The sequence below is a fragment of the Aspergillus pseudodeflectus genome (assembly GCF_044049435.1).
Source record: "Aspergillus pseudodeflectus strain CBS 756.74 chromosome Unknown BJX68scaffold_9, whole genome shotgun sequence".
Lineage (NCBI taxonomy): Eukaryota > Fungi > Ascomycota > Eurotiomycetes > Eurotiales > Aspergillaceae > Aspergillus > Aspergillus pseudodeflectus.
Genome location: NW_027263785.1, coordinates 645,077 through 667,613, shown reverse-complemented (window position 1 = coordinate 667,613; position 22,537 = coordinate 645,077). Strand labels below are relative to the sequence as shown.

Sequence of the window (22,537 nt, the reverse complement as noted above, 5' to 3'; positions counted from 1 at the left end):
CTGCCGATATAAAGACGCCACCAGATTGCAAGCAAATCCGCAGTCTGCCATCACAACCATGTCTTTCCTATCGGGTCCAACACACGGCGAGCCCCCCTCATGGGAGGTAATCGCCCAGCAGAAACGGAAGGAGCGAGCTGCAAAGATCCCCAGAGAGTGGCTCTTGCCCGAATCAGTCACTACGGACAAGACATTATCTCCCATCTCACTGCTTCACTCCTGCGGCCTTCTGTCGGAACGCGAGCTTGACCTCACTTCCCGCGAGAAACACGACGCGACCTCTCTGCTTCAAGAACTCGCGAATGGGAAGATCACGAGTACCGAGCTGGTCACAACCTTTTGCAAACGAGCTGCCATAGCACACCAGCTCACCAACTGTCTCACCGAAATCCTCTTCACCGAGGCCATCGCCTGTGCGAAGGCTCTCGATGCGCATTTCACCAAGACCGGGAAGACAGTCGGCCCTCTCCATGGCCTTCCGATCACCTTCAAAGACAGCTACAACATTAAAGGCCACGATACCTCGATCGGAATCACCTCTTGTTGCTTCGACCCTTCGGACAAGAACAGCCTTCTCTACGATATCCTGACGGGATATGGTGCGATTGTTATCGCCAAGACGGCGGTCCCCCAGACGATGCTTAACGCCGACACCGACTCGATCGTCTTCGGGCGCACCGTTAACCCCTACAATCGCGACTTTGGTGCCGCTGGCTCCACAGGAGGCGAGGGCGCCCTCCTGGCGCTGGGCGGATCGACACTTGGAATTGGATCAGACGGCGCTGGCTCAGTCCGCATGCCAGCTGCTGTGAATGGGGTTGTTGGGTATAAACCGAGTGGCTATCGACTTCCCCTCGATGGCGCAAGGATCTTGGGCGCTGGCGTGATTGGAACTACAACATTTGGCCCTGTTACTGTGACCGGGTTTCTCGGTCGCTCTGTGCGAGATCTGCAGTTCTTCGCGCGGCTGGCAGCAGACGCAAAGCCGTGGGAAAAAGACTGTTTTCTCTACCCTCATCCGTGGCAGAACCTGCCGTTGCCAGCTGCCTCGGAGCTCCGGATTGGTGTCTGGTCGTCGAATGGCTTCCTTCACCTGCATCCACCTGTCGCACGAGGCTTTCAAGTCGCGCAGGAGCGCCTTCGGGGAGCAGGTGTTAAGCTTGTGGAGTTCAATGGCCCTGACATTAGCAACGTCTGGGAACTGCAAAAGGAATGGACTGAACTGCAGGATATGTCGTACCTGCGCGGGCTCTTGTCAAAGGAGCCGCACACTGAAATAGTGAAGGCGACCGCTATCATCACCAAGAAAACGCCACCTCCAGCGCCAACAGTTGAATACATTCACTCGATGAATGCCCGGATAAGCACCTTGGTCCGAGCAATGCATGAGGCTTGGATTAGGGGAGGCAAGCCGCTTGATGCTCTGCTCTGGGTTACTGCACCCCACACTGCTGTTCCCTTTGACAAGTACACTTACCTTGGTTTTACGGGGTTGTTCAACCTGATCGACTGGCCCGCCATGGCTCTTCCTTTGAACATGTTTGCAGACAAAGCCATCGACAAAAAAGTTCCAATCGCCCCTTTCAACGATCTGGATGCCGAAATCCAAAATCTCTACGACGGAGCTTCATTCCATGGACTCCCTCTGGCGGTCCATCTCATCGGTCGGAGATTTGAAGACGAAAAGCTGTTGGCAGTGTCGGAGGTGGTTCATGATATTATCAAGAGCACTGATTATCCATCAAATCTATGAACATTTTCTTTGTTTATGGTATGTAGCCAAATTTAGGTAGTGCAGAAACAACATTAAACCAAGAAACATCGTTCTTTATATCTCGTTGCCTCCAAACAATCCTCAGTAACTGCGTCACCCACTTATGCGGGATCAAATGCATCCCACTTGTCGCACCAAAATGCCTCTGAGTCAACTCTTCTGTAGCAGTCAGCTTAACAAGCTTAACCCCAACAAGAAGCAGCGGAAACCCAATCTTGAACGGCGTCTCCCCCGCTAATCGCGAGCACGTCTCGACCTCGGAAAATATCGTGTCTGCGTATGCCGTCGCGGCGATATCTTCGGTCACAAAGCGATACCAATGCCGATGCAGCAAGAGTAAGCCGAGCTGTCGATAGATATTCCCTTGGGTGCACATTACGATGACCTCCTCGCCCGTGTATATCGATGTAAGGATCTCCAATGGCGAACGCTGCCAGCTCGCAATCGACTCTCCAACCCTTTCCCAACGCTCCTCAATACCTTCCGCAAACCCGCCAGCCCTCTTAACTTCCCACCCGAGAACAGAAACATCGTACAACGCCGGCAAAAGGCTATAAACTAGCGCAACATACCGATCAACAACGCCCCCCTGTCTCACCATTAACTTCAAAACGGGAACCTCCCGCCGCAAAGCACAGTCGACCGTATCCAGATATCAAACAATTCAGCTCAAAGTGCAGGTCGGGATACTGTACGGGTCTAGCGTACCACGGTTTCACCTGGGAGAGTAAGTACCGGCAGGACGCCAGTTGGTCGTTAGTTAGGATGCTTGTCTTGAGTGCGAGCATGGTGGATAATGTTGTTATGTCTGTGAGGTGGAAGAAGCGGAGTTTGTGGAGGGCGGTTGTGCTGCGGGTTATATTATTCTTTTGATGGGGATCGCCATCACCATGCACCTGAAAGCTTGAGCTCAAACTCGAAGTCCAGGTTGAGGTCGAAGGTGAAGAAGAATGCGTGACACTATGAATACCAGGAAGCTGAACCCCCCTACGGTATCTCAGACGATACGAAGAATCGTGCTCGCTGCGAGTGCTGCATTGAGCTCGCAAAGGAGAGCCGGATGATGAAATGCGGGATGAAGTGGGTTGTTGAGAAGAGGAATTCGAGGGTGGATTTTTCGGAGGCGTGGGAGAGTGATTGGGAGACGGAGGGGATGGGTCTGGGTTCTTGGAGGAGACTTGGGAGTTGGGTTTGTGGGTCTCTTTTGTTTCTTGGTTTGTGGAATTAAATATGTGGACTACGAACGAGGGGACAAGAGCGAGGTTCTGATAGCCTTTGTTTGCCTATCAACCCAACCCCGCTTATCTCCTGTGATAGGGCGAATGTCTGGGGTTGGAGACCAGCCTGCTGATACGTACTCTACGCGTCGGGCTGCTGCGTACACGCTGTGGTTCGTTCATAGCTCGGGCAGACCGCTGGTTGGCAGCTCCAGTAGTTAGGGTTACGGGTATCATTCAGGCTGTTGGCCACATTCCTAATTTAGACGACACAGTGGTGCTGGAACATCTAAAGATTCATGTAAGCTAATTTTCAGGTCATAAGACCCTTACTTGTCTCATGTGGCCTTTGTAGAGGAGGACGGGTTTCCAACCTTTGTATAGTTACAAAGCATTCTGTTTCAGGGTCAGCAACAAAGACCAGCCAACCACACGCTCAGAAACGGATGGAAAGAGCCAGTCATTGTAAGAGAGTCTCTCACAAAGGTCGCCTTTTCATTGTCCATCACCACCAGCCATTCTACCCTCCGCTGTTTAAAGACATTCACATCCAGCTTCACATCGGCCATACAAAGCAGGATAAAGACGTATTCAACGGTGGCCATATTTAGAATTGTCGAAGCCACACTCGCTCTTGAGATTGATTCCCCCAAATACATATTCATCATGCATCCCGACTTTTCGAAATCAGACAAACTATACCCGACAAGACCAACACCATGGCGCCAAAGCAACCATCATCCCCTGGTCCCAAAGACCTAACCGACCTCATAATGCGCAATGCAAAGAAGAACTTTCGCGGAATCATGCAGGAGCTGCGAAACGTCAGAAGCGCGGGCACCGGCCGCGGTGGCTTCACCATCTGGGGCGGACTCATCCTGGCGATGCTCCCCAGCAACCCGCTGGGCGTCCCCCTCAAGCCCATCTTTGATTCCTTCCTCAGCGGCATGGACTACTACGACCTCCTCAACTTCATCGAAGCCTTCCCCGCGCTCCTCCTCCACATCCACCGATGGGGTCTCGGCCCCGGCGGCGCCTGGCGCAATATGCCTGTCTTCCGCACCCCGCAGGAGGTCATCGACTGGCATCGGTCTGTGGCTCCGCCGGGGACGAACCTGCCCCCGCCGGGCGAACCTCTCCCCTTTGGGGTCGTCACCGACAACCACACGAGCCGGCGGTGGCCGTACGTCGACTGGATCACGCGCGAGCGCAACGACTTTCTCGTGCGGCTGCACGAGGCCGGGTTCTGGGATCCGCTGGGCTACGGGCCTGACGGGCACAGCTTCCTCTCCAACGCGCTCGCCTTCAACCGCGGCTTCCTGCTGAGCTACATCAACTACATCGGCCAGGGTAACCTTGCCTTCCTCCTGCGGCCCTCGCGCATCCTCGAAATCACCGGGATGGCCCTTGGAGCCAACCACTTGGACCTCGCCATCTCGCGCAACGACTTCGCCCTCTTCACCCGCTGGATCAGAGAGAACCCGGGGCTCCACGGGCCCACGGCCCTCAACAACCGCTCAAAGGAAACTCTCTGCGAATTCGTCACCGCCGAAGAGGCCCTCTGGTACCTGCGCACAATCGGCCTGAACCTCGCACAACCCCTCACACTCCCGCCCAACACGCTCCCCGCCATCCCCGGCGCCCCGACGCAAATCGGGCACACGCCGCAGATCGGGTCCGCGGGCAACGGCAGCCCCTGGCACATCGCCATCCGCAACAACAACCTCGACTTCCTCGACTTCCTGGCCGCGCACACGCCGCACCCCACGGACATCGACAACCCCTACAATGCGCCCTTCACGCCCGCCCTGTACGCATACACGCTCGGCAAATTCGACCACTTCGACCGGCTGCTCCGTTGGGGCGCGGACCCGGGCGTGGTACCCTACATGGTGATCCTCAGCTGGCCGACGAATCCGCAGGACCGGTGGCTCCGGACGTCGCTGGCGGGGATCCGCAATCCGAACCCGAACCCGGGCGGGAATGTGTGGCAGGGGACGAGCGTGCACTGGGTTGTTTTTGCGCTGCACGACGAGATGAAGGAGATCAACCGTGCTGCGAATCTCACGGAGTCGCAGAAGCGGTCGAGGAGGGAGACGCGCATGCGACAGGCACGGACTTTGATTAATCTCGTCAAGCAGGGCAATATTCGCGGGGAGCCCGATTTGAGCACGCGGGATCTGGCCATCCCGCCGCGGACTGCGTGGGATTATGCGAAGATGTGGGGGTATACGCAGCTGGCTTATTGTGAGTGCACTTTTGACAGAGTACTGAGACTGATTTGGGAGATATGAGCTAACCTATGTTTTAGTGCTTGACCCAGCTTGAGCTGTATACATTGATGGATTTTGATGAGCACATTACTGTTGTACAGGAAGGAGTACCTGGCGTACTTGTCTTTTGCTTTTGAGTTAGTTGTGTCGACCGCGGAGTTTTGTTTAGATCTTGTTCTTGGTATTATTGTATATAGATAGATCTACCCATAATGATGCCAACATGTTGATTTCCTCCATTATTTATGATTTTGAGGCGTGCGTATATGTAGACAGGCTCCAATGTATGTCTACTCGATTCCCTATTGACGAGGCATGCGATCAAGGTTGTATGAGACTAAAATAAGGTATGGTTTGCGATTCCTATCTTTCTACGTTCTGATATTTGGACTCTGTTGCGGATATAGAGAGCAGATTATGCCATTCATAATGGAGTCCCTGAGGCGATAACGTTCTTCCAAGGACGTAAGCTAGTTGATAGGGACAAGAGGAGAGGCACATCCAATGAAAGACCCATGATTCACCAACTTCGCTTGTCTAGTGTTGAATGTGCTTAAAGGAATATGAAACGCAGCCAAGCCAGGTCCAGTTACTAGAAATACCCAAAACATAATGACAAATGTCAGGGGACTGTTCAAAGAAGGACAAAGAAAGCCCCTAGTCTACCGCGACAATGGGTGGCCGGAACGAAGCAAAGGACTGACTTGTTTGGTTTCGTGTTCTTCAAAGTAGAGATAAAGAGATGGAACCAGCTGACAATGGAGTGGTCAAACAGCATTCGCTTGACAGTATAGGGTGCTTCAAAATATACAAGATATTCCCTCCTCTTTCGCAAAGTATGAAACGTAGACAAGGACATCCAAATCACATTCCTACCAAATATAGCCCGCTACTCAAAGACGATCTTCGGTCACAAACAACTAGACGAAGCGCGGCCCAGACGAAAAATGAATATAGACAAGATAATACCAGAAATTGCCGTCTTCCTTGTAGATCCCATAGTTACGAATCCCTAATCACCACTTTGAACCAATTTAACCGATCAATATGGCTGCACCGCCAGGCGCACCAGGTGTACCAGCACCACCAGCACCAGCACCGCCAACACCGGCTGGCGTCTACCAGTTCCTCGACCCCCTAAACCCCTGGCGCCATTTCGCAGACCTTATGCTAGACACCTTGTCGGAGAGAGAGATCGCCGATGTGCTAAAGCAGCACCCCACATTCGCAGGATACGTCGTGGTCGTGTACGGACGCAGGCGCTGGAGCAACGACGGCTGGCTATGTCTGCGAAACACGCAGGAAACAGAGACATGGCACCGCGAGCGCGATCGTGAGGATCAACTAAAGCTGCAGCTGTGGGAGCTCGCTGAGCAACGGAGAGCGCTCCTCGGGACCGCAGCTGCGACCCCCTTCACCCAGAAGCTCCTCTGGGTGCAGATTGAGCTCGAGAATATCAAGCGGCAGTTCCTGCTCCGGGCGCTGCGCGCCGTTGTCGCGAACCAGACGGCGTATAACCCGCTCGCCGGCCTCGCGCAGCCCAGCCCCCTCCAGCAGCAGTATATCGCCTGGCGCGCGTATATCTTGCAGGATCTGACTGCGCGTATCCACGGCTGCGACGGTGAGCTTCTAGACCTGATCCTGAGGCTTGTAGCCACAGGACCAAACCCCGCAAGGCCCAATCGCCCTGTACGGCTCACAGCGCGGAACCTTCCAGGCTTCTACCCCTCAGTCCGAGCAACAACCAATCTTCGGCGCTACCCTTGCCTGATCGACAAGCTCGTCGAGCGCGACTGCGTCGGCGCCCTGCGCTTCCTCCGCTGGCTCGGCGTCTTCACGCCCGTCTCCTACACCCGGCAGGGCCACACCATGCTGCACGAGGCACTCGCGAGAGAAAGTCGGCTGGCCACCCGTTACCTCATCCAGTCGTACATGCCGATCGAGATCTGGAGGCGGCCCTACGGCACCCTGTGCCTGCAGCAGAATCATGCCACGCCCAGCGATCTCGAGTACCTCGTGCAACATGAGCGCTTCGCGGAATTCAAGCGCATCTGGCAGCGCATCTACCCGGTCTTCGCGACCCTCCCGGCCGCACAGCAGCCGCTTGGGGTGGAGATTTTCCGCACGGGGAATCTGCACGACATCCTCGCCACATGGGCGAACCGGGCCTTCGCCGAGGAGCTCGCGGCGCCGCCGCTCAATCTCGACCTTGGGGCAATCGTGCCGTGGGCACACAACCACAGGATTGCGATCCAGGGCGGGACGGTGTGGCATCTCGCGGTGCTCAACGACAATACCGATTTCTTGGACTTTGTCTGGAGGGTTCCAGCGAATAAGGCTACAATCGATCTTGACAACCAAACGGGCCCACCGTACCGTACGCCGCTGGAGCTGGCCATCCAGCACGACCAGAGGGACCAAGCGGCGCGACTCATCCAGTACGGGGCAACCGTCACCCGAACGCACGTAGAGGACATAAACAAAGGTCTCCCAACGACGCAGGACCGTCTGTGGCAGACACTCTTGCACTCGACAAGCACGGATCTTCGCGTTGGAGCGGGGACGATCGAGGGCGGGTGGCTGCACCACATCGTCAACGGATTGAACGACCACATCACGCGGATCAACCAGGATCCGGACCTGGCGCGGGCGCAGAAGACGAAGGAGAAGAGGTTGTATGTCGGGCGCGCAAAGTCGTTGATTCAGAAGATCATCGCAGGGACCCTGTATTCGATGCCGGTTGATAGGAACATGCAGGATGCGGCGGGGTTGACGGCGCGGGCGCTTGCGGAGCAGTTTGGATTGTCGATGACTGTTATTAATGTGTTGTGAGGACAGCGGGGATGGGCTTGAGGATAGGATGGCCTGGTTTGGACGGGGCTGGTATTGCACAGAGGACCTGGAGGAATGATAAGGACAGCAGATCCATCTTGTCTGCTGCCGTATAAGTACGCAGGGCATTAAGGAAGATGTTGATCACGAAGAAGAGGCCTCATGCCTCATGAAGATCGGCTTATCAACGCCGGGCCCTTCGCGCATTCCCCAATAGGACTGTGAGGAGAAGGTGTGGTGAGATTAGGCAATTACAACTCCACCAGGCAGGAGCACTCCCCAGACTCAGACGTGGTACCATCTTCCACCGGGGCACTCAGAGCCTCTGATAATATGTTACTTTGAATCAGCGCGCGCGACTTGAATTCTGTCTTGATTTAATCACTGTATCTATAGACGCGTTAGTTAGTTATGTACAGCTACCACTTGCCAATCGCCTCATTGCGATCGGTAGATCATCGAAAGAATCGAAAAACAGCTGCAGGACCAGCCAGCCGTTGATCCATTTCTCTCCGCAAAATAGTTCACCTTTTCTCGGAGAAAAAGAGAAGAGAAATAATATTCCGCTCATAACCGTCCAAGACCCAAGACCAGCCTTCAAATCGCCAAATCAATTCACCATCTAAAGATTCTTCGGTCTATCAGTCAGACCGGCACCGACAGCAGTACCTGTAGCATGATGATCATGCTCAACCTCGGGATCAATCGCATCCGTCGGCGGACCGACGTAGTTCTTGTGGCCCCAGACCCAGTACCACAGCGCGGAGATGGCGACGAAGCCGACGAAGACGACGGAGGCGTAGTTCATGGTCTCGACGGTTACCTCCATGTAGCTGGGCATGCTGAAGAGGGGGATTGCGAGGACGGTCCATGCTGGCACCGGTGTTAGTAAGTTGCAATGGTGAGGGGAGGATAGGGGCAATGAGCAGGGAGGAGGGAAAGAGGCGCATACCGAGTGCAACGACGTTGCAGATCGCACCGAGCATGCCGAGGTCGAAGCTACCATGGCGGATATCTTCACGGCCGCGAAGGAGGAGAGAGACAGCGATCGGGCAGGCGTAGCTGAGGGTGAGGAGGATGACACCGACACCCGAGAAGGCGTTGTACGCAGCCGTGGACCCAAAGTAGATCAGGCCAAAGAGCAGCTCAACGACCATGCCAAGCATCATCGCGTTGAGCGGAACATCAAGCTTCTTGTTAACAGTCCTCCACCACTGCGACCCAGGAATGGCGCCGTCACGCGCAAACGCCCACGTGCATCGCGAGGTAGCCGTGACACATCCGATACCGCAGATGAAGCCGAGGATGAGGAGCGGGAGCAGGAGGAGGAATGTTCCGACCTGGTTCCCGATCGCGGCTTTGAAAATTGCGGGCACGGGCTGGCCGGAGGCGAGGGCTGCGAGGTCTGTCAGGTCGTGCATGACGAAGCAGACGGGGATGAGGAAGACGAGGCCGGCGATCAAGTTGATGACGATGGTTCCGACCATGGCCTTGGGGACCTGGACGGCGGGCTGGCGGACTTCCTCGCACATACTAAGCGAGTTAGTCAGGCTTGGCGCTTGGAAAAAGAGGAATTGAGTGGGATTCTCGGAATGACTTGACATACGTGATGATCATTCCGGTGGAAGAAGTTGCGTAGGCAGCTTGCAAGAGACCAATACAAAAGGACCAGCCATCGGGCCACCCGGTCTGGGGCTCAAAGTGGCCAAACACCCACTTGGCGTGGTTGCGGCCGCCCTTGGCGATGACCAGGAGACAAATGTCCATGGCGATTACACCAGCAAGGGTCCAGAAAATGGCAAAGGACTTGAAATGTGATTAGCAAATAAACTTTTAGGAAGCAGGATACAAGGCGCATCGGGTCAAGTCTACCTCCAGCAACGGGAGCCACTTATTCGCAAAGGCCGGGATCGCATGGCAGAGCAGGGTGACGGCGAGGAAAATCACATAGGTATGCCAGGCCTCCCAGGTCTCGGTGATGCCGACGCCGTTGGAGTCCTCAAAGACGTTCAGGCAGGCGATGAAGAACTGGGTGGTTCCAAAGTTCACCGCGAGCGTGATCATGATCTGACCGGCGACGTAGGCCCATCCGCAGACCCAGGAGGAGATTCGGCGGCACCAGATGGGCGAGAGGACAAAGGTCTGGTAGTAGACACCACCGGCGGTCGGGAAGACTGAGGTGATTTCGGCGAGGGAGGCAGCTACGCAGAGGATGATCAACGATACGAGGACCCAGCCCCAAACAATGTTGGTCGGCCCTCCACCTGCGAGGGCGTAGAAAAAGGTGGTCGATAGGCCATACGGGACGGAGGCGAGGATAAAGGACATAAACACGACGTTCCAGGTCGAGCGGTTGCGCGAGAGCTCGGGGGTGTATCCCAGCGTCTCGAGGACCTGGTCGGCCTGGTCCTTATCGGGGCCGGTTTCTAGGGCGCTGTCGCTGACGGCTGGCGCCCACTGGGTCGCGTCTTTGCGGGCGGTGGCTGACATGATGGGGGGGGAGATGGCGCGGGGGAAGTGTCGCTTGGGCTTGGAGGACGGGGTCGGAGATGGCGCTATGGGGTCTACCGCGTGGGCATTATTGTACAGGCGCAGTCGGTCGCAGAGTCGTTCCGTGGATGGAGCGGGCGCACAAGGGAGCGAGGGAGCTGAGTCTTTATGAGGGTTGGCAGAATTTTTTTTAGCGGGACAACAGCTGTTTTAGCCCGTCAGCGGTCATCTCCGTGGCCAACCTTGCAACAGAGGCTAACCGATGGTCTGCACCAGTTGAACCCGCTGAGGCGGTGCCCTGCATTATCTAAGCCGCGGATTCCTGCTTGATGCAGCCTAGTGTGTGCTACCGTTCCATGGGTGGGCCCAGGACTCGATAACTGCCCCTCGTCAATTGGCCACTGACCACGCGACTCAATTTGTGTGGGCTGCGGTGACGTAGCGGGCTGGCGGTTGCAGTCACGTGAGCCCCGCTTCCATTTCCCTGCTCGCTTCTCACTTTTCAACATCTGAAACGGTCGGAGGAACCTCGGTTGCACGTTCACCCACGTCACAAACTCCCAGAAGCCACACAGAACCGGATCGTCTTGATCGTTGACAATCATCGGTCTGCCGATTCCGAAGGCTGAGTTCACCCACTTACCCCTGTCGCTCACCGTCGCAGCGAGCTTGATTCCAGAATGCTAATGCTCCTGCATCACCCGATTCTCCATCAGGCCCGCTTGTCAATGTTGGCCCACCTCGCCGTGGCTGCTCTGGTCTGACGGGCCGTGCCATCACCATCGGGACAGTTTGCCCTTTTCAAGTAAAAAGATACACGATTACAAAGACAAGATCGGCGATCAGGAGCTTCTCCAGATAAGCGGACTAACACTTCTCCAAATAAGGCCATCATATGGCTATCCATGATCAATGGGGAAACAGCTGAGACAGCGACGGTTTCGCGCACCAACAACTCCAGGCATCACCATTCACCAAGCCCACACTCATGCTCCACTACAACTCCGACCTCGCAGCAACAACAAAAGTTAAACAAATCCCTCGTTCATACTCCTCCTACTGCTTGGCCGGCAAGTGACACACCTGGTCCGGTCCGGTCAGCTCTGTACGCCTACGTACAACACACTGTGCGACTTACAATCTCGACGTTATTCCCCCGAGGGTCTATGATGAAGGAGGCATAGTAGTTCGGATGGTATTCGGTTCGTAGACCTGGCTTCCCATTGTCTGACCCCCCAGCGGCAATGGCAGCCTCGTGGAACGCATCCACCGTCTTGCGGTCTGCGACTCATTAGCTAACTAGGTATGTCTCACTGGTGCTCGCGTCGACTTCGTACCGTTTGAAACAAAGGCAAAGTGGACATTCTGCTTCGTCTGGTCCTTGGTCTCAGAGATCCAAAAGTCTGGCACCTGGTCTCCCAGGCCGACTGCTCCTGGAAAGCGCATCAACTCCTTGTATTTGAGGGGCGCTAGTGCCTTCTTGTAGAACTCGACCAAGCTTTCAAATTCCTCTGTCGGAGCATTGATGCCGATGTGGTCGATCTTGCTCGAGGGGACGAACTCGCTGTTGGGGTCGAACTCCATGATGATTGTCAGATTGAAGATTCCTTGATCTGTAGAAAAAACTGCTTCGATGATTGATCTGTGTCTCCTCGTTATCCTCTGCCTGCTTCATCGACTTTATACCCCGCCCCAAACCTCGCCCAAGAATACAGATCTGGATACGAGGCCAAGAACGACGCAGCCACGACCTTCCAAGCCGGCCAGGCCACGCCATGTCTCGCAAATACGAGGCAATGTGCCATCATGACTGGCCCTCGTATCACGTCTCCGACACTTTACCAAAGCTCAACATGCCAGCCAGTTGCATAGTTCGCGTCATGGACCTTGTTTCGAGCTGTGCGCTTCTTGGTTCGTAGGCACCAGCATGTCTGCCTGGGGAAGGGGTCTTGGCTGGGAGGGAGCGGAAGCGCTTATAGGTTGATTTTCTGATTATTGAGCTTGGTTTCGGATTATCTGATCAATGCAGAGATCTGGGCTCTGGAATGGAAGGTTCGAATTGTTTGGTGACGAACATGACTTTTGTCACGTGGACGCCATCCTCAACCCCTCGCAACCAATGGAGAGGGAACCATCCGACGAACGAGCCAGATTATGTTGAAAGAAAGGAAGGAGATATCTCCTAGCAGGATAAACCCAATCTTTTGGTGGTGCCCGAGTTAGTTGTACTCTTACATGGTATCAATTCACAATCGGACCAAAGATATATATTTCGGGTGTAGTTAGTGGATGAGAGCCCTTGAGAATCGCGAAAACCAACCTCCTTGCTCCGAGGCAGAGTACGATTTAGAGACGCTCTCCATCTCCAGTTTCATATTGTCTATGGTTATAGATGGCTCCCAGAGTGTACTCGATTACCGTTTAATCCCCGCATGAGTCCCAGAGGCACCCACGACCCAATAGACTCACCGATAATCACCCCCTCATAAAATTAGTGGACCCCATTCGTACGATTGAACGACATATTATCTAACGCTCAATGAACCTTTTTCAGGTATCTATAGATGATCAGATTAGATTGAATTTGCAGAAACTATACATCGCTAAACACTAAGAGCTACTAAGCACGCCTTGCTTGTCATGCGAGGCTGTGTCAACGACCAAATTGGCTGGCGAATACAGAGTGTGTGTGACAATCATCTACCTAGTGGGCACGGCAAAGAGATACTCGTCGGTACCATCCAGCCATGAGTTCACAGACCGAGTACATACATTGCACAAGCGGCAGGTTCTCGAAGCGATCCCGGGTACCTGCAGCCTTCACGATTGGAACGGAACTACGGAGTACAGATTCTCAATTGATCCGCTTAGTAACAACATAAAGAGAGTTAGTTAGCTAATGCCTCGATTGGCTACGTCACGGCCATCAGCGAGTAGGTGGGGCGTGCCGTGAAAAGACAAGTCCATGTGGCTTGCGGTGATCCTTTCCCACGCGATGTCCGGCAGGGCCACAGCAGTATCGAAGAGCTTATTCGATCTGTGTGACCATCCGGTGAGTTTCTGGTAAATACAATGCCAAGGTTGTCGCCCCGGCGAACTGAAGAAGTGTGTTTTGGGATCGATATCTGCCAAAGACATAAGGGGGGGTGCCGAAAGGTGACGAGTCCCGTTCCCGACGCTTGCCGAGAACCAGGTCCGTTGACGCCGATCATCGAGTTTTATGGATCTTCATTGTAACCCGCATTGCTTCATAGTATTTTCGCTCGGAAAACCCGAGAAGGGGAGAAGATAAATGCCCAATTCTGAATTGTAGGCCCGGTGAATCTATATCATCCATATCATTCATCTGGGGAAAAAGCAACATCACCATACGATGCTATTCACAAAACTCGCCATCGGCAGTCTAGCCCTAGGCCTAGCTACTGCCAGCCCCGTGGATAACAGCCTCACCCACCGTGGTCTCAACTCCCTCGAAGTCGACGATGCCCCCAGCTACGTCCGCCCCTACATAATGCGCCACTACGCGCACGCGCAGGCCCTAACAATCGGCGCGCAAACCTACCGGTTCTACGTAACAGGCCCATCCTCCGGAAACGCCTTACACTGCTCGGAACGAACGCGCCGACCTCTGCATCCCTGGGCGTCCTCCCGCACATCCACCAGCGGCACTACGAGAACTTCTTCAACCTCAAGGGGCGGTATCAGCTGTGGGCGCAGAAGGACAATGCCACGCAGCAGAGTCGGATCATCGGGCCTGGGGATTACGGGTCTGTGGCGAGGAACACGACGCATACGTTTCAGATTCTCGAGCCTGATACGGAGATGATTGGGGCGATTGCACCGGGCGGGTTTGAGTATGCTTGCCCCCAAGACATTCATTCCTTTGTTGGTGGATATATTGCTTTGCTAATATTCGCGGTGTAGACAGCTCTTCTTCGCACAGGGGACGAACCTCACAAACCCAGTACGCACAGCGCACGTGCCCCAATTCGACAACGAAACCTCCGCCGCGGGCCCCGACGCCGATGTGATTTCCTCGCTGGAATCATTCGACGTCTACGCGCAGCTCGAGTTCGAGACACGCACCGACCTCATCGACGGCGCCGCGCCCTCGGGCACAGGCTGGCACACAGAGACCAACGACCTCGGCGCCGCAGGCGAACCATACTTCATCGCGAATGGCTGGGGACCCAAGTACCTGAACTCGGCGCACGGGTATCAGATCGTCGCGCCGCTTGCGACGGGCGTCCAGACGCAGGATACGAATTTTACAATGGCGACGATTTCGATGAGTGTTACGCCTGGCAATGTCACTGTCCCCGTATGGAAGATGGGTGGCGCGACGGCGTTTCAGGTGATTGAGGGGAAGTTTGATGTCCAGATTGCGGGGCATGATACGGCTGAATTGACGACCGGCGATGTGGTGTTTATTCCTCCTGATACGAGCTTCAAGTATTGGAGCGAGGCGGCGTTTACCAAGGTGCTTGTGCTGAGTGGGGGGCATGAGGGGATTGATCAGGTGCTTATTGAGGGTGGGGAGGCTTATGATTTTGTTACCTTCCCTGTCAATTGGTAAGGTTGTCGGTGGTGAGGTTGTTGCTGTATCATAATCTGTCCCTTCATACCGTTCTACTTGCCGTGGGGTATCTCGAAAGTATAGATTGGTAATTGATAAACTATTATATATTCGAAGCTGAAGAACAAGGCTATCAGGAACGAATATCGCGGTCTACAATCCCCGCCGCCCAGAGACACTTTTCATCCTGGAAGCGGGGCGCAATGACCTGAATAGCGCAGGGCGCTCCATCGACCGCATCGGGATCATCTAGCAAGATATTAGAGGCTATCCAACATGGCATGGGAACGGAGTCGCAGCCCCAGACTTACAGCTTGGCTGAACGCCATCGGCCAATATCATGGGCTCGGGATCCAGCTCCTTGGCAGCCTTGCCATACGGGATGATGCACGCAGGATACTAGACATCGTTAGCGAGACACGTATTTGGCGTCCAGCCTGTGGCCTGTGAGGGGCATACATCAAGCAGATTCCAGATCAGTGTATACGGCGGCCATCCATACGTATCATGCGGCACAGCCGTGTTCTGAGCACCCGGGGCGAGGATAACATCCAGACCATGTTCAACCCACGCCTTGCGCCAAGCGTCGGCATATTCCTGGCGTGCTTTATGTAGTGCATCAATCTTCTCGTACGGCGGTAGCTCCATGTCGACCGGGAATGGGCCCGTGAACATGGGCGACAACATCTTGGCCACGGACGGGACTGGGTGCTCGCCGCTGGAGGCGATATGGTCAATGTGCGGGCCGTAGACGAAATACTGGAAGGCGAGGCGGTTGGCGTACGCGAGGTCTCGTGTGGGATCTGAATTTAGGTGGACGATGCGGTGGCCTGCGTTTGAGAGCGCAGTAATTGCGGAATCTAGCGCTCGTCGCACCGGGGGATGCAGTGGGAAGTGGGCGTCCTCGGACAGGAACCCGATGGTTAGCACGGGCTGCGGGTTTGTAGTATCAGGGAGCCCCTGCCAGGGCACTGGACTCGCCGTGGCATCGTATTTCCACGGGTCGGCGCGTAGGACGGTCGACATGAACAGGTTAATATCAGACAAGCTATGAGCGAGCGGGCCCGCGGCTGGCTTTAGACCTGGGAGGCCTTCCATCGCGATATCGGCGACTTGGCCACCCCATGGGATGCGATCGATGGTGGGCTTGAAGCCGTACACGCCGCAACAGAGAGCCGGAATTCGAATGGAGCCTGCGATGTCTGTGCCAACGCCGAGGATCGAGCCGCGGAAGGCAACCAGGGCCCCTTCGCCGCCGCTTGACCCTCCAGCGGTCAAAGTCGTGTTTTGGGGGTTCAGGGTGCGACCGAAGATGTTGTTGTCCGAGTCTGCTGTCTAGGTAGTGGTCAGCTGGAGGGCGTTTGAATCACTTTGCTGGGCACGCTCACCATCATTGTCTGTGGGACATTGGTCTTCACATACAGCACCGCGCCCAGATCGAGTAGCATCTCAACGAGGGCTGAATTTGATGCCGCGGGCTCCCTTGCAAGAAACGATACATATCCAACCGTGCTTTGGATACCTTGCACGCAAAAGCTGTCCTTGATGCTAACCGGAAGGCCGTGCAGTGGCCCAATAACTCGTTTCTCTTTGCGCAAGTACTCATCCAGGAACCGAGCACGTTCTAGCGCCTTGTCGAAGAAGTGCTCCGTCAGGCAGGATGTCTATTTCAATGAGCATCTTCGGTAAAACGGAATCGTGATGGGGCAAATATGGTCTCACCAGTTGATTCGCAATCGCCGCCCGCTTGCAGAACGCCGTAGTGACTTGTAGGGAGCTCACATCTCCACACGCAAGCTTCGGCAGAAGTTCCTTTGCGGAATACTTTTCGGTAATATCCAATTCTGCGTCTGTGAGTATCCCACTGTGCCGGACGACATCGTCCTCAATGAGCCGCCCACTGGCCGGGATGGAAGCGAGGAAAGGCTCGCTGAGACGCCAATCGGCGGGGATTTGAGCGTCGAGTTGCGCTCGCTTCTTGGTAACGAGCACTCGCCAGTCACTGCCTGGTATTGATTCTCCTGCCATTTTGGTGCGCGTTGATCAGGAGTGAATTATCAGGAGAGGAACATGGGCTTTATAAGGGTGCCCGCGTGATGGATAGTCATGGTTATCTTGGGGTAGACTGCTGTACAATCACTAGTTTAACCCCACATCTTCGTGTTGAAGGATTGGGCGGAATATGCATGACTAGAGAGTAGCGGCGCGACTCGCGGAGTGCGTCCACCTGCCGTAGTGGGACAAGCCCAGGCCTCCATTTGTGATGCCTCGGCCAGATGCTTTGCGTATTATCCGTGACAAAATCAAATCATATGCTTACAATACAGGTTGATAGACGGCGACAATCGGCAAACAGTCTCGGTACTCGAATTGCTCTCCAAGGGTTCCTCACATCTACGCTGAGACCTGCGACCAAAGCACATCACTCGACCGACGCCACGAGCGACAGCAGTACAAACAATCACCCGCGCCTCGCAACAACGTCCTCTGGCATCGCACCCTCGAAATTCGTCAAATAATAAGCATCAATGATGATTCGATCATCCTGGCACGTCATAACCCCTACACAGACTAACCCATTCAACCAGTTGTATTTCCCCGCCGCCTCAATGCGCAGGTGGGAAAAGAACTCGACCTCGTCCTGCGTTACAGTCGGCGGTGGCCGCATCGTCGGATCTGCTGCAACGCCCTTCGCGTAGTCTGTCCCTGGGCCTGGCCGATAGAGGCCATGGGCCTGCACAAAGATGTAATGGTCGTCAGTTGTCTTGATTGTGTACCGCGCGTCGAGGGTCATGGACTGGCACCCTGGTTAGCATGATTCCTGAGTAGAAGCCCGACAGAAAAGAAACAAAAGATTCAAGACTCACATGCGTCCCCTCAATCACGGTCGCCCAGTCCGCTCCTCCAAGTGGGAGTACAGTGCCTTCGAGCACCGGCCCCTTGAATGTACCACCGGTGATATTCGCAATACTCCGGATGATTCCTGCGCCGTGAGGGGCTCCGATGTTGATTTCCTCGGGTGCGATGGTGCACTCAAGGCGATAGAGAAACCGCATCCCCGGCCGGCGCATGGGCGGGCTATCTGGGTAGTAGGCGTTGCCTGGGGAGTCGGCTGGTACAGTGCTCATGGTGGGATTGTTTGAAACAGGCGATGTCAGATCGCAGTGTGTTTTCCAACGTAGTGTGGATGGATCCTGGTATTGCTAGTTGGCCCTTTATACACTGCGAATGGAATGGCGAGTACAGGCTCAGCGTGGAGAGACTTTTCAGGTAAATTTAATCCAAGAACAACAAGAACAGAAAGTCCATCCTCGAAATGCGCGGCATCAATCACCGGTAGATCTAGTCGACGACCCTATGTGGCACTCTTTTGGAATTTGCACGATGCCTCGGATGGCGAGATGTGGAGAGTGACTGGTGATGGTGCCCCTATACCCTAACGGGCAGGTCGACCCCTCTTAGGTTCCAGGTTCCAGGCCACACTGACCCGTGACGGTGAACTGATAAAAGACCACTGGACTAGTTAGGTATCTCGAAGCGTAGGACACCTATGAGTCTGTATTTCGGATGTACCTGTCCCAAACGGAACGTAAACCGCAAGTAGCTGGTCGTCCCGTGAGATCGATACTTAACGATGTCTCTACTGTCCAGTTCTGTCTCTCAACCAAACCTGGAAGATCGATCAATCCGCTTTATCACCACCACCCAACATGGCTTTCGTCCAACATCTCCTTTCCAACCCTGCAATCCCCGCCGTCGAGAGACAAAAAGCGCTTGACAGAGCCTTCTCCGACCCCGGGCTTCCGACCGCCAACCCTACATCGTCGTTCTGGCTTCGGACTCCGCATCCTGATCTCGCCAGATTCCAGTCAACAAAACTGCCAGAAGAAGCCGAAGTGGTCGTTATAGGATCCGGAGTAACTGGGACATCAATCGCAAGGACGCTCCTAACGAGCCGAAAACTGCCCCGGGAAACCCCGACCCGACCGGCTGTGGTCATCCTCGAAGCACGCGATGTCTGCAGTGGAGCGACGGGCCGGAACGGTGGACATATCCTTGAGACAGGGGAGGAATTCGCGGAGCTTGAAGCAGCGCATGGGGTGGATGCGGCGAAGAAGATCATCAAGTTCCGCTTGGCTCATTTAAACGAGATGTTGGCTGTATCAGAGGAGTACGGGCTGGCCGAGCACAGCCAGGCGCGCAAGCTGCAGTTCTTGAGTGTGCACTTCCACGAGGAAGGCTGGAGGGATGCAAAGCGGTGTATAGAGAGGTTGAAGGAATGTTTGCCCGAGGAAACTCGTGAGTGGGAGTTGCTGGAAGGGGCAGATATACTGAGTGTACGTGGCCCAGTGTCCTTCCCTTCCACTGCAGGGCAATCTCCAGTTATTGACGCGTTTAGAATTTATGCCTCCCACATGCCCGTGGCATTGTCGCCGGCCTCGCAGGCGCCATCTGGCCGTATCGTTTCGTGACTGGGGTCCTGGCCCATCTGAAGGATGAATTTCCTCAGGATCTCGTCATCGAAGCGAACACGCCTGTCACAGGTATAGAAGAAATTAGCGTCAGCAATACCAACTCACTACGCTACCTGGTCCAAACATCTAGGGGCGCAATTCGCGCTCGGCATGTCATCCACTGCACGAACGCCCATGCAAGCCATCTGATCCCTGGCCTCAAAGGACGCATCTACCCGATCCGTGGTCAAATGTCGGCGCAACGCCCAGGAGACAAGTTCCCTTTCCATGGAACCGAGCACTCGTGGATATTCAACTATGAACGAGGATTTGACTACCTTATACAGTTACCGGGATCAGATACCGGCAAGATGATGATGCTTGGCGGCGGTTATGCGCAGGGCGAGCAAGGTGGTCTAGCCGACATTGGAATTTCGACAGACTCCAATCTGAGTCTCTATGCTGATATTCATCTCTCTGGTGCGTTGAGCGCTGTGTTTGGACGCAACAACTGGGGCACTGTGTCCGGGCCCAACGTGGAGAGTATGTGGACGGGGAATATGGGATTCAGTGCAGATGGGTTTCCCTGGGTGGGCCGACTGCCTGCCTCGCTGACAGATAGAGGGCAAAGGGAGGGATCAGGCGGGTCCGAGTGGATTTCCGCTGCGTTCTCGGGGGAAGGGATGGTACAGGCGTGGCTATGTGGGAAGGCCGTGGGAACAATGCTGCTCCTTGAGGAGAGTAACCTGAGAGAGTCCGAGTCTGCAGACCTTGACTGGCTTCCATCGCAGATGCTTGTCACCCATGAGAGAGTCAAGAAAGCTGTTTTACCTCGACATGCAGAGGTGATTACATCTCATCTATAGTTTGTAGCAACATTGCTTAGTGATCAGTTCAAAGAGCTGCATTACTACGCTACCTTTCCCAAATTCATCCGCTTGTTGACCAACGTGTCCACACCCAAAAGCCATCGTTTCCACGTCTCGCCACCTCCCATTGCTAGCATCCGCTGCATTCGCTTGTACCTTCTGACATTTTCATCACTCACCTCATCACAAATAGCCTGGGCACAGTCCTGTCCCCATACCTTCCATTGTCCGTCAGCTGCCTCCCAAGGAGCGTCGCCGTTGGTAAATCGAATCCATGCGGCTGCAAAGCCATGCGCCATAGTGTTCTCCTTCTCATTCATGCGATTGCCTAGGTTCTTAAAGAGATACAGTAGCTCGTGTGCGTGATACGCGGTCCCCTTGAGCGAATTCTCAATCCGCGATCGCTGATCGAAATGATACAGGTACAAAGCCTTTCGATTACGAAGGCGCGTGTTGGCCAGAGCCGTGGCATAATTGGGGATCTTGAAGATGGCGTCGCCGCACATGTGCTCCACGCGTTCAAGCAGCTCGTTCTGTGTCAGCTCTGGATGGATATCGTACGCCCGTAGGATCTCGTCGGTTTCTGCGTCGTTGCAAATATGTGCTTGTAGAGTCTGCCGAATCGAGGCAAAGTCGTCCTGCAGGAGGTTCAAGTGGAAGATGATTCCCTCGTGGTACGTGTCTCCAAGCATCAACCCTTCGAGCCAGCTTGGTGCTTCTTGTATCTTGCATGGATTGCTGCTATAGAACCAGCCATCGAGGCAAGGGTTGCCAGTTCCAGATAACACTCCCTGAATGGCAGGCGTAGCGTTGGCGAGCTCCTGCTGTGGGATGCGACGGAGCTCATCCAAGACGTCTGCCCGCGACGAATCGATCTGGAAATATCGACAAACAGCCTGAAAGAGCTCCTCGTGCTGCTCGATGGTCCAAGGAGGGATAGCAACTGACAGACCAGACATGCAAACTGCCCGCTTGAATTGAGGAGGCCTCGCCGCCGCAAGCTGGTTGCTGATTGAAATCCCCCCAGCCGATTCTCCGACAGCCGTGACTCGATTGGGATCGCCGCCCAGGGCGGGAATGTACCTCTGAACCCACTCAAATGCAACCTGCTGATCCGTGAAGCCAAAATTGCCGCAGCCCTCGAAGCCGTCGTGCTGCAGCTCAGATCGGATGGCTTGACTCGCTAGGAAACCGCCTAGGCCTACGCGATAATTAAAGTTGACGCAGATGATTGGCATGCCCATTTCAACGCTTTGCGAGACTAGGTTCACGCCGTCAAAGATGGGGAGGTTGGCGCCTCCATACAGCAGTGAGCCGCCATGGACATAGACCATCACAGGGAGCTTCTGTCCCCTGGGCGCGTGCGGGAGAACAATGTTCATCACGAGCCCCGTCAGTTCATCCACCTGAGGCGTCGCAAAATGAGGGGCAGGTGGGACTGGAGTGAGATCGGTGGAGTCATCCCCTTCGGTAAGCGGGGAGGGACAATCGCTTCTGTAGACGATACTTAGCTGTGAACTGAAGATGTGGCGGATGCTCACATACCCCAAGTGTGTCCCGTCATGCTTGTCCCCCGTCCAGGACGTTTTCAAGGTGGACCTTGTCCACCGTTTTGCCAGATCCGCGTAAGGGATTCCGCAGTATTGCTGAGCGCCGTTGGCGAATTGAAGGCCCTGGAGCTCCCCGAGGGATGGAATTTGCGTCGTACATTTCGAAATGGGAGTTTGGAACGCCATCTTGGACATTGATATTTTCGTTTGAATTGCTCCTGTTTTGCCTCTTCATACTCAGTTGAATTTATACATCCTTTTGCACTTGCAGGCACCAAAGTCCTATGGAGCTGATATCCAATGGCAGGGATTATCTCGAGCTATGCCCAACCCGGCAGGTCGACCCCAAGCTCCACTTAGTCAGGTCGACACTTATCTTCCGCGCATTCCAAAGATGCACAGATAAGCGAAGGATTGGAGACTAGGTAGAGTCAAGCGCACGGCTACAAATGGCACACTCCGCCGTTTCCCTAGTCCTCTAGTTTCACATATCCAAAACAAG

At 54.7% G+C, this 22,537-nt stretch overlaps 11 protein-coding genes across 11 annotated transcripts; 5 read left to right on the top strand and 6 right to left on the bottom strand.

The window, feature by feature from the left end:
* Positions 1 to 58: 58 nt before the first annotated feature.
* Positions 59 to 1,753, top strand: BJX68DRAFT_264133 (amidase signature domain-containing protein; the record flags this gene model as incomplete). Its single annotated transcript, XM_071044897.1, has 1 exon — positions 59 to 1,753. One exon carries the CDS (start codon positions 59 to 61, stop codon positions 1,751 to 1,753), a length of 1,695 nt encoding a protein of 564 aa, XP_070902192.1.
* A 122-nt stretch (positions 1,754 to 1,875) lies between these two features.
* Positions 1,876 to 3,596, bottom strand: BJX68DRAFT_264132 (uncharacterized protein; the record flags this gene model as incomplete). Its single annotated transcript, XM_071044896.1, has 3 exons — positions 1,876 to 1,933; positions 1,984 to 2,363; positions 3,474 to 3,596. 3 exons carry the CDS (start codon positions 3,594 to 3,596, stop codon positions 1,876 to 1,878), a joined length of 561 nt encoding a protein of 186 aa, XP_070902191.1.
* A 114-nt stretch (positions 3,597 to 3,710) lies between these two features.
* Positions 3,711 to 5,319, top strand: BJX68DRAFT_264131 (uncharacterized protein; the record flags this gene model as incomplete). The annotated part of the gene is made up of 2 exons (XM_071044895.1): positions 3,711 to 5,238; positions 5,303 to 5,319. 2 exons carry the CDS (start codon positions 3,711 to 3,713, stop codon positions 5,317 to 5,319), a joined length of 1,545 nt encoding a protein of 514 aa, XP_070902190.1.
* Positions 5,320 to 5,919: 600 nt separating this feature from the next.
* On the top strand, positions 5,920 to 8,271 carry BJX68DRAFT_231149 (uncharacterized protein). The gene has a single exon (XM_071039307.1). The coding sequence runs from the start codon at positions 6,312 to 6,314 to the stop codon at positions 8,094 to 8,096; it is 1,785 nt and encodes a 594-aa protein (XP_070902189.1). The 5' UTR covers positions 5,920 to 6,311; the 3' UTR covers positions 8,097 to 8,271.
* A 447-nt stretch (positions 8,272 to 8,718) lies between these two features.
* Positions 8,719 to 10,586, bottom strand: BJX68DRAFT_264129 (putative amino acid permease; the record flags this gene model as incomplete). The annotated part of the gene is made up of 4 exons (XM_071044894.1): positions 8,719 to 8,969; positions 9,049 to 9,629; positions 9,703 to 9,902; positions 9,969 to 10,586. The coding sequence occupies 4 exons, from the start codon at positions 10,584 to 10,586 to the stop codon at positions 8,719 to 8,721; spliced, it is 1,650 nt and encodes a 549-aa protein (XP_070902188.1).
* A 1,056-nt stretch (positions 10,587 to 11,642) lies between these two features.
* Positions 11,643 to 12,170, bottom strand: BJX68DRAFT_264128 (VOC family protein; the record flags this gene model as incomplete). The annotated part of the gene is made up of 3 exons (XM_071044893.1): positions 11,643 to 11,669; positions 11,725 to 11,867; positions 11,924 to 12,170. The coding sequence occupies 3 exons, from the start codon at positions 12,168 to 12,170 to the stop codon at positions 11,643 to 11,645; spliced, it is 417 nt and encodes a 138-aa protein (XP_070902187.1).
* Positions 12,171 to 13,959: 1,789 nt separating this feature from the next.
* BJX68DRAFT_280044 (RmlC-like cupin domain-containing protein) lies at positions 13,960 to 15,162 on the top strand (the record flags this gene model as incomplete). Its single annotated transcript, XM_071048853.1, has 3 exons — positions 13,960 to 14,157; positions 14,250 to 14,440; positions 14,511 to 15,162. 3 exons carry the CDS (start codon positions 13,960 to 13,962, stop codon positions 15,160 to 15,162), a joined length of 1,041 nt encoding a protein of 346 aa, XP_070902186.1.
* Positions 15,163 to 15,295: 133 nt separating this feature from the next.
* gmdB (general amidase GmdB) lies at positions 15,296 to 17,190 on the bottom strand (the record flags this gene model as incomplete). Its single annotated transcript, XM_071048852.1, has 5 exons — positions 15,296 to 15,411; positions 15,474 to 15,561; positions 15,622 to 16,497; positions 16,551 to 16,826; positions 16,885 to 17,190. The coding sequence occupies 5 exons, from the start codon at positions 17,188 to 17,190 to the stop codon at positions 15,296 to 15,298; spliced, it is 1,662 nt and encodes a 553-aa protein (XP_070902185.1).
* Positions 17,191 to 17,623: 433 nt separating this feature from the next.
* BJX68DRAFT_264125 (DUF3237 domain-containing protein) lies at positions 17,624 to 18,290 on the bottom strand (the record flags this gene model as incomplete). The annotated part of the gene is made up of 2 exons (XM_071044892.1): positions 17,624 to 17,959; positions 18,030 to 18,290. The coding sequence occupies 2 exons, from the start codon at positions 18,288 to 18,290 to the stop codon at positions 17,624 to 17,626; spliced, it is 597 nt and encodes a 198-aa protein (XP_070902184.1).
* A 582-nt stretch (positions 18,291 to 18,872) lies between these two features.
* On the top strand, positions 18,873 to 20,482 carry BJX68DRAFT_264124 (NAD(P)/FAD-dependent oxidoreductase; the record flags this gene model as incomplete). Its single annotated transcript, XM_071044891.1, has 2 exons — positions 18,873 to 19,499; positions 19,562 to 20,482. 2 exons carry the CDS (start codon positions 18,873 to 18,875, stop codon positions 20,480 to 20,482), a joined length of 1,548 nt encoding a protein of 515 aa, XP_070902183.1.
* Positions 20,483 to 20,526: 44 nt separating this feature from the next.
* BJX68DRAFT_280041 (Alpha/Beta hydrolase protein) lies at positions 20,527 to 22,221 on the bottom strand (the record flags this gene model as incomplete). The annotated part of the gene is made up of 2 exons (XM_071048851.1): positions 20,527 to 21,979; positions 22,031 to 22,221. 2 exons carry the CDS (start codon positions 22,219 to 22,221, stop codon positions 20,527 to 20,529), a joined length of 1,644 nt encoding a protein of 547 aa, XP_070902182.1.
* Positions 22,222 to 22,537: the final 316 nt, after the last annotated feature.